Source organism: Salvia hispanica, chromosome 6 (assembly GCF_023119035.1).
Source record: "Salvia hispanica cultivar TCC Black 2014 chromosome 6, UniMelb_Shisp_WGS_1.0, whole genome shotgun sequence".
Taxonomy (NCBI): domain Eukaryota; kingdom Viridiplantae; phylum Streptophyta; class Magnoliopsida; order Lamiales; family Lamiaceae; genus Salvia; species Salvia hispanica.
The window spans coordinates 6,627,737-6,637,779 of NC_062970.1; the positions used below are offsets into that span (position 1 = coordinate 6,627,737).

The 10,043-nt window shown below is 36.9% G+C and overlaps 1 protein-coding gene and 2 long non-coding RNA genes across 4 annotated transcripts; 2 read left to right on the top strand and 1 right to left on the bottom strand.

The window, feature by feature from the left end:
* Positions 1-1,653: 1,653 nt before the first annotated feature.
* LOC125191838 lies at positions 1,654-2,334 on the top strand. Its single transcript, XR_007171260.1, has 2 exons — positions 1,654-1,847; positions 1,922-2,334. It is a non-coding gene; the product is annotated as an uncharacterized LOC125191838 (long non-coding RNA).
* Positions 2,335-2,577: 243 nt separating this feature from the next.
* Positions 2,578-4,532, top strand: LOC125191646. Its single transcript, XR_007171196.1, has 2 exons — positions 2,578-3,573; positions 4,314-4,532. It is a non-coding gene; the product is annotated as an uncharacterized LOC125191646 (long non-coding RNA).
* Positions 4,533-4,824: 292 nt separating this feature from the next.
* Positions 4,825-9,774, bottom strand: LOC125195728 (probable sucrose-phosphate synthase 2). Of its 2 annotated transcripts, XM_048093915.1 has the most exons (13): positions 9,312-9,774; positions 8,704-8,933; positions 8,519-8,582; positions 7,747-8,436; positions 7,547-7,675; positions 7,327-7,458; positions 7,072-7,248; positions 6,932-6,985; positions 6,790-6,852; positions 5,995-6,626; positions 5,682-5,925; positions 5,470-5,597; positions 4,825-5,248 (listed from the first exon to the last, which is right to left on the bottom strand). In XM_048093915.1, exons 1-13 carry the CDS (start codon positions 9,561-9,563, stop codon positions 4,966-4,968), a joined length of 3,078 nt encoding a protein of 1,025 aa, XP_047949872.1. In that variant the 5' UTR covers positions 9,564-9,774; the 3' UTR covers positions 4,825-4,965. The 2 variants fall into 2 exon arrangements, with proteins under 2 accessions (XP_047949872.1, XP_047949871.1); XM_048093914.1 differs by having other exon boundaries at positions 5,682-6,626.
* Positions 9,775-10,043: the final 269 nt, after the last annotated feature.

Sequence of the window (10,043 nt, forward strand, 5' to 3'; positions counted from 1 at the left end):
CAGACCGGAACTGAGTTTTTCTGTTAACAAAGTAAGTCAATATATGTCTTGTCCTCTTGATACTCATTGGAAGGCTGTAAAAAGGATTTTAAGATATTTGAGTGGCTCTACTGATTATGGCTTGCACATTAAAGCCTCCAAATTCTCTCTTGCTGGATTTTCAGATTCAGATTGGGCATCTGATATTGATGACAGACGATCTACTTCAGGTTATTGTGTATATTTTGGAGAAAACTTAGTCTCTTGGTGTGCTAAGAAGCAAAAAGTTGTGTCTAGATCAAGTACTGAGGCAGAATACAGAAGTCTTGCTCTTGTTACTTCTGAAATTGTTTGGATTCAATCTTTACTACATGAGTTAAACATTAAGCTGGATGCACCTCCTGTCATTTGGGTGGACAACCTTAGTACCATTTCTTTGGCCTCCAATCCTGTTCTTCATTCCAGAGCCAAGCACATTGAACTGGATATGCACTTTGTAAGAGACAAGGTAGCAGCCAAAGTGATTGATCTACGACATGTGCCATCTATTGATCAAGTGGCTGATATTCTCACTAAACCCTTGAGTTTCCAATTCTTCAATAGGCTGCGCAATAAACTGGGCGTTTGCTCGCTTGCCTCTCTCGAATTGAGGAGAGGTGTTAGCCTATGCACTCTCAAGCAAGCTGAAACTAAAGTGAAGCTAGCTCTCAATCCTAATGCTGATGCTAAATGTGAAAATGAAGATTCTTCAGTCAAGGACGTGGCATCTACTCACAACATGAAGAGCTGGAAAGATGTGCTCTTGGGACCACCTAAAACGTTGGCAGCAGGAGAAGGTGGCCAGCTCGCTCTTGTGGTCCAAGGCAGTTAAATGTGTTGTGTTGTCACTCTTCTATTGCTTGTTATGGTAGAGTATTATTCTCAGTGTAGCTATATATATGTGCAGCACGTAATTCCAATTGCAATCAATGAACATACTATTTCTGGAAATATGCAGTCTCTCTTTATCTTCTATATCAATTCCTCTGCTATTCTTTCACAATAAATAAATTTATTATTTGTTTGTTATGCATATTTACCAATATACGTGAATGGAAATTTCCTCGAAGGCACTTTTATATTTTCACATTATTTATAGCACACACGTCGCTTTTAATCCGACGCAGTATTCATTGAACCAATTGCCAAACCCCAAAGTCTTCATTTATTATTTTTTCAATTTCGTTGTCGATAGCTTTACACTTTCAAATGAATGGCTTTCCTTCACACCCGTGAATAATATATTCTATTTATTGATTTAATTGTCAAACAAGGAATTAAAATCACATCTCGAGTTTATGGCAGATGTTTTATCATCAACCACACTAATTCAATACAATTAAAAGTCTATAATAAAAGAAACATGTTATATACTCATTACATAAAGAAGATTTATAACAGAATGGGGCTAGATTTTGCTAAAACTCGTAAATGTGATCCTAATCCTTATTTTCAATTTATATACAAAATGGATATTTTTATCAGTAGAAATTAAATTTACTAAATAACTAAAAATTATAAGAATATACAGTTTTGCTTTTATAATAGTATTAATAGACATACATCCACTTGCTCTTAAATGCTAACACATCCCCAATTTAATATTTTAGACCAATCCGTGATGTACCTATAAAATACAGAGTGGATAAACCCCAGAAGGCCAGAACATTGTGATACAAAATACAAACATACATACTCATTAAATTTCCAGAGCAAACAAAAAAAAATGGTTTCCAAAAGAAATGTAATTATAGGTGTTTTGTTAGTTATAGTGCTTCTCACCTCCTGGGAAGTTGCAGATGCTGCAGAGACGTCTAATAGAGCGAGATGTAAGTATTTCTTTCTTTCAAACTGCAAAAAGTGGATTATAATGTGTTAATTATTTTGTTGGTTTCATAATCAGCAAAGAAATCTGAGAAGGAAGTGATAGGAACCGATAATGAGTATGATTGTGGCTCCGGTTGCTGTGACATTAAAGATGTCTCATATTGCCGTTGCTGCGGTTAATAACATCAACATCCAACCAATCCCGAGATATAATGTTGGGTCAATTAAATTTACAGTCCACATTGCGATTTGGTGATGATAGTATATGGTATGTTGTCATTAATTTTGAAATTCAAATCCCAGAATGGTTCATGAATTTCAAGTAAGGAACTCATTTCCACTCCAATTCAAGTATCATAGAATATTTTATCTGATACTAGTATTTCATTTGGTTTTTCTATTTTCAACTCATATATATGTTGTTTTGCAAACATTAGGATGTGTTTACCAACTTTTGCAGAGTTAAATGATGGCTAATTTATGTTTTTATGTTATATAAAGAGGTGGGGCCAAAGTGGATTTACGTAGACTATTCTTTTGACATATACATGCACAAATTAATTGGGACTTAATTAGAAATTCGTTATTTTCATTTATTTACACGCGTATGGAAATATAATATAGTACACTAGTTCCTCCATGCTTTGACGAACATTATCGATTATTCTAACACACCCCTTCCACTGACTAGCATTGTTTATCTTTTGGACTTATTATTACTCTCATCGTCCCGCCACGAGCAAGGCATTTCTTTTGGTCACATCATATTCCCTTCGTCCCATAAAATGGTCTTTTCTTTTATTTTATTTTTTTCATTTTAGACCGTCCCACTAAAATAGCTCTTTTCTAGTTTTGGCAAGTCTTTTCTCTCTTATAAGATTGTCGTTAACAATACTTTAATCACTTTTTCTTTCTACACCTCTCCTATTTTACCAATTTCATTAAAACTCATGCCGTCACCAAAGTTCTTAATTTTATAGGACTGAGGGAGTATGATTTAAGAAAAATGATATTTAGAGAGTTAAGTGGAGATAAAATAAAGTCAGAAAGTCCTAATAAAGCATATAAGTGAATAAAGACTATAGTTAGAGGGTAATTGTGTTAAATTTTGTCAAAAAAAGAAATGACTCTATTTAGGAAACGTCTCAAAATGAAATACGAGTCAAAATGAAATACGAGTCGCTTATGAAAAGAGGAAGGGAGTATAATTACAAAGTAAGCTTAAAAAATTATTATAGTAGTATGAAATAAATAAGGGATATTGTCACCTAATATTATGAAACTTTCAAAAAGTTGAGTTTTTTTCGCGAACTTTGAAATTGACAAATAATATCACAAATGTTACCCCTGGGTTTGTGATTTTCCATCAATGAAAAAAATTTCGACTAACATGTAAAGCAATAAATTAAGATAGAATAGAACAATTGCTATGAAATTTGTTTTATTAATATGAGATTAGTTTACCTAACCCATTCTTCGTTGAAACAGAGTTTTACGGCGAATTAATTAATTAGTTAATTGATTAAAGATGTTATCTATAAAGAGAGTGCATACGAAGTCACAGCCTTCTCATACAAACAAACACACCAATTTCCAGAGCAAAAAGAAAAATGGTTTACAAGAGAATTGTATTGATGGGTGTATTGTTAGTTATGGGGCTTCTCATCACATCTGATGTTGCAGATGCGAGACAAATCACTCTTACTGAGAAGTCCAATAATTTGGAATGTAAGCTCTTTCTTTCTATCCAAATTAATTGTAGTAGTAAGGATTCAAATTTTAGGTTGAAGTCACTCTAATTTGGCTTGGAGTCAATTACACATGATATACTTGTTGTTAATAATCGCGAAATTAATGGATTGATATGCACGTTTGATAACAAGTCTCAAACACATCATAGGGCAATTACCATGGATTTTTCTCGTTGCTAAAAAGATGAAAAAATAGAAAGAAATTAAGAGAGGTATTTTAGTGAGTTCGATGTATCATGTATATATATTAAATTCAGAGTAAATGACTTTTATTAACGTTTTTGTCTAAAGTCAATAACTCCTTAAAGGTAACGAAAGTTCTACGTTTTTTCCTAATAAAAATATTCAATAACGATACATTTATTTTTGACTGGCTATTTAATTTAAGTTAGACTTTCTTGGAAAGTTGGAATTATACCCTGGAATTTTATAATTGATCTTTAAGTTAATTATATATTTATACTTAACATAAAAATAAATTCCAAATATTCTACAAAATTCTCTCGGTTAATATTTGTTGTATTTCATATTTTTATTCATTTATTCTTTATCTAATGAGTAAATTTGTATTTATAAATTACTGGGTTCACAAATAAAACATTTACTACTACTATTTGTTTTTGTTTTTTTTACTTTGTTGTACACGTATAGGGAGATTTATGGAATAATAAACCCAGATTTGCTGAGAGTAGCAATTTGGTTTTGCTTTTATTGCAGCTGAGAAAGAAAATATTGCTATAATGGAAAATGAGCCTCCGTTTAGATGCCCGGATGGGTGCTGTGGAAGAGGAAAGCTCCCTTATTGCAAGTGTTGTTGAATTTATTTCTAATTAACATTCATGTCTCATGTTTGATTTCACTAATAAATCTCATATTGGGAAATGTAAAATGACCTATGCAGTTCGTGTGAATTACGATTTGAGCTTAAATTTAACTTTTCTTGCTTTATTGTGAATAAAAGGTATTCCACAATATTACTACCAATGTATTTAATTATCAACCTTTTTTTTAAATAAAAAGGTAGTATAATATTGTGTAAAAATTTCATGCACCAACTCCAATATCTCTACCAACAATTCACAATTTTTAATTCGCGAAAAGGACTATCCACTTCCATAATTTTGACCACGTCGCCATGTATGAACATCCAAGCAAAAGGGAAATATTGTGACATTTTTAAATTTATTCTATTATGAATGTGAGGAGATTCCATAGTAGGCTCAATAAATTGGTTAAGATTATTTATATAATTTTTGAAGTTAATAATAATACAGCCTGTTCATGGGCATGGCAGTGTCTTAACCTAAGTAATTAAATCTAGTAAAATACAAATAAGCTTGCAAGCAAAATACAGAGATGCAAGTGTTTTTCACACTGCTGTTTTGAAGAGCTGCCTTAATGTATCAAATATCTCCCGTGCTGCAGCCCCTCCTTTTATATACGCGATCAGCGGGTTGTCTTCGGGGACTATATCGTCTCTTAGGTAGCTTCCCGGCGTTCTCAGCAGCTCCTCCGATCCTTTTCCCACGACGTCTTTCATGATCAGAGTCTTGTGTGTTCCCGATATCATTTCCTCATGATCCGTGTCCCCAGTTTCTCCAAGAACCACACACATGTTCGCCACATTTAGTCGCCAACGCACAAACAGATACCTATTCAACAACAAAATAAACTCATTAAGAACACCTATAGATGGATATAAACTGAGATTGGCGCTTTGCCTAAACACGAGGAACGATATGCTTCATCTCAAGTATATTAAGCAACAACAAAGTATCACGAAAACTTGTTTAAAACCATCTTATAATTCAAAATTAGTGAGACTCAATTTGAAAGGAAAATAACAATGCTATTATCTAACTGGTTGGAATACCTGAGAGCCTGTGATCGCGATGCAAGCAGAGGAACGACTTGCATTCTTGTGGAATTTCTGCAATACATCAAGTGGCAACGCAGACCCCTCATCCGAAGCTTTTGCCTCAAATCGTCGACTTTTCTGGCCTGTCCCAAACAAGTATAATCAAACATAAGTTCCACCCTCATCCATAAATTTTAACTAATTATGTCATGTTTTGTAGGACAGACCTTACTGAGATCTTTTATAACGTACGACAGGCAATGTGAATTGCTCGATTTCAAATCATGTTCAACAACACCAGAAGGATGACTAGATTTAAATCCTTCTGTTGAGTTCATTAGCTTCCAAATGGTCTTCTTCAAACCATCTGAACCCCATCGATATTCAATATGTGTCGCATAGTCAGGATCAGGACATGGCTTTCCTCCCTCCTCTGTGTAAGTGCCTGGATAATACACTTCACTACCACTACTACATATCAAAGCATCAAAATCAGTTAGTTTGATATTTCCCGACTTCAAAAACTCGGCTAGCTCTGACATTGGCATAGCTGTCGACAATGCAAACCCCGATTGTCTTGCAAATTGTGCATCCAATTTGAATGCCTTTGCGATCTCCTTGATCAGATTAATCATTTTCTTTTCAGGCGCCCCATTGCTATCATAGCAGTCGACTGCTAAAACTATCAGTCTACGCCGTTTCCTCAGCATGGGGTACTTGCTTGGCACATCAGTTAATTTCTTGTCAGCATCAGAATCTTGTGCCCCTGCCTCTGGTTTGTTCATTTTGCTCAAGAGCTTCTTGACTTGGTCTTGCACTTGGTTGTCGCCAGAAGCAGACATATCAAGTGACTCGTCCAACGATGTTTTGTCACCGTCAATAGACAATCTCAACGACATATCCATAACGTCTTTGAGTGAGTCGTTTAAGGAGTACTCGGCAGCATGTTCATCTGCTGGAGTGTCAGTCTGCCACTGCGGGTGCCTCATCCGACACGCTGCCACCCTTGTTAAGTACGTTCGGCAATGTTCTGGCCACGAGAAAAGATGAATGTTCTTTAAGCCGTTCTTTCTGCATTCATGCCACAAGTTCTTCTCGGCCACTAACTTAAGAAGTGCATCAGCAATTGAGTTCTGATCATGAGGATCTACGAGCAGTCCGTTGTGTAGTGCCTATATCATATAAAAATGACTGCATCACTAAACAGAACACCTCATAACATATCTCATTCTAACAGAAATAATAACTAAGAATTGTATCTATAATATGTTGTTAATTAACATTCAAGATATCACATTACAATGGATAACTAGGAAATGTCAGCAGCTTTATTACCTGATGGATATCCACCGGTCCACCATTTTTTGTTGCCACCATCGGAAGTCCATGAGCAGCAGCCTATAATTCCAAACTAAAAAATTCACGGACCATATCTACCTTATCATAGCATATATCAGCTGTACAACTAAAAACAAACCTCGATTAGTGTGAGTCCGAATGGCTCAATAAAAGCCGGATTTATGAAGACTCCCTGTGACATTCATATTCAACGGATAATGAGAAAGGATCAAAGAATATCTGTGCACTAAAATCTGATAACTGAAGTTTCAAACAAACCTTTGTTTTGCCAGCTAGGCGGTATATTTCAGGAACATCGCTTTGCTTGTGATGCTTAGGGAAAGCCACTTGCCCATAAAGGTCATACTTATCTATTAGCTTCAATACAGTAATGAGCACGCTAGAATTTCCTCCGGACATTTCATCTATATCGTCCCTGTTTCCCATTATAAGAGTCTGCAATGGTTGTCTATGTATTAGTCATGAGCCTATTTTTGAGCATAGATTCAAAACAAACAGTGTCAGCCGGCTTACAAGATTAGCAAGCTCTCGTAATGGTTTACATTCTCCAAAGGCTTTCACAAGAGTCGTTATGTTCTTTTTTGGATCAGGACGTGATAGTGCTAGAATCATCGGCTTGTGTGGATTCGTCAAGAATCGCATCACCTAAAAAAAGCCGGTATAAAGAATTTGGTATGATATGTTGACTCGAGTGCAATATTCTGATACGAGAAAACACAGATATGATGCTTACTTCTGTCCATATAGGAGGTACTGCTTTTGGCGATGAAGCTTCATTTGTTAGTGCCGCAATGTCACCATCACCTTCAGCAATATCTTCTTGAACCACAACATTACTGAAGTCCATCCCGGGAGGAATAACCTGCAAGTAAAAATGATTTGAGCTCTCGATTCAATCTTATAAATCAACAAAGGTCTACTTATTATGCTTACCGCCATTCGAGGCATGAAACGGCCGTGACAGTTAACCCCACGCCTCATTCGAGCCCTCAAAACTTTCTCAAGTCTTACATCAAAACCATCATACAGCCCCCATTGTTCCTCAATCTCCTGCTTAGTACTCGTGATAACCAGCTCTGCAGCATCTAAAGAAAGCTCTTCTGCTTCGATCCTCCTCATAATCCTGTACGTTGAATTAATATCCTCTTTTGATTGCCTTCCTTGCTTAAGCAGCTGTTCTAGCTTGTTTCTACCAAGTGAGTGCCCTGTCAAAACCATCGGAACATTTAAGGCACCCGAAAGGAGAGCAGCACTATCCCCTGCATCCGCATAATGACCGTGGATCACATACGGCCAGACCGGCTGCCCTCCACCAATTTGGTCTCCCAAAGCCTTAGACATATTGAGAATGTGAGCAAGTGCTCCATCAACAAACTCCGGGACATGAGGCCACAGCAACTCCTTTCTCAGATACTTGTCCCTGGTCCCGAATGGTATCCGAACGATATAAGCACCGCTGCTCTCTCCAAGGTTGGCATCCTCAGGGCCGGTACTTAGCATTTCTGTTGGCTCGCTGTAACTCCAATCTACCTCTGAAGACAATACTTGCCTGGTGAAGAGATCTACTCTATACACACCGGGCATCTTAGCAAGTGCTCGAGCAAGTTCCACAACATATTTTATCTATCATCAAACAAAACTAGTTAGTTTAAACCACCTGAAGAAAAGGTAATTGGTTACTAGTATATAATATGTTCCGTACTACCTGACCACCGGTATCAGAATCCCGACCAAGTTCCATATTGTCACCACGGATAAGTCCATGTAGACTAACCAAGACGAGAAACACAATCAGACACTATAATGCACAATCAATATATAAAAAGAGCGTAAAGAATATGGTATCAAAATACTAGAGCAAGGAGTTTTTGGAAAACAAGATAGTTGCACCTTATGAGAACAATATAAAGCTTCTTTTCCTTGTTACTTTCGGACCATACTTCCACGTTTGAGAAGTTCCGATCCAAGCGTTTCCTGGGACTGCCCGGTTTAACTGGCTCTATAATGTCTCCTTTCTCACCTTCAGAAAGATCTTCGGACATATCATCCGTTACATCCTTGCGACCTTGCTCTCTTTCCAACTTCCTGTGCGCTACCCGCTGCACATCTTCCCATTCCAACTACCAAACCAAACACAGATGTTAAAGCCACGACCATGCGATTGCAATTACAGTTAATTACTAAACCAAAATCACAAACTCTTCAACAATAGCTTTATAAGTAAGTTTTAATGTAGTGCATCTAAACATTGAAGTACAATTAGATTTAGCAACCAACTCAATTGACATATGAAACTGAGTTCTTTTAAGTAAAATATAGTAAGAAAGCGACTTTGGAATGGACCTATGTGACTATTATTATAGAAAAAAACTGTGAGGAAGCAGAAAAAGTTGGAAGAGAAGAAACAAAAAAACACTTTTTTGCAAGTGTTAACATTCATAGACTAATAGGAGAATTGTTTATCGGGGCCATTTGAAAAAGATGTAGTAATAGAAGACCTGTTTGTTCTTGCGGGCGAGATGCCAAATGCGCCAGCACATGTTCTCGAGGCGAGAGCTGCGGTCTCTGGTGTTCCTGGTGGCGACGACCTTGATCCATGTGCGGTGGAGGTCGGTCTCGTCGACGCCGGTGACCACCTCCTCCACGAAGTATTTGGTGGGATTGAAAGTGTCTTTTTCGCCCAGGGAAGGCTTGGCGCCGCTCTCCAGTATCGCCTCCAGATAACCGTTTATCCACTCGTTTCCAGCCATCTATCTATCTATTCTCAACTCTCAAGAGATATTTGGTTTGGAGTTTGGAAATGAATGTGCTTTAAAGGAAAAGGAGTTAGTTCACATGCAAGTAGGTGATGGTGATGGTGATGTTGGCTTTTCGATTTCGTTTCTTTATTATGTTCTCTGTTTCATTGCTTCCTTCTTCTACATATAATCCTGTAGAGAGAGAGAGAGAGAGAAAAGGGTGAGTTGGTGGTGATGTGGCATGTGAAAATTGAAATCAACATAATCTGGTGAAACGGGGGAGAAGAAACAAAGGAGAGGAAGGAGATAACCACATGGCAGTTATAGGTGGGTCCCATCATTTACACGTGGCGTCTAGATCTACGGAGGTTTAACGGCTCATCATCGTGCTTTACATACAACATTCCAATATTCGTCATTCATCGTTTCTTTATATTAATCAGATGATTCACCGATAAATAAATTGGGAGTTCGAATTTGTTTTTTTGTAAA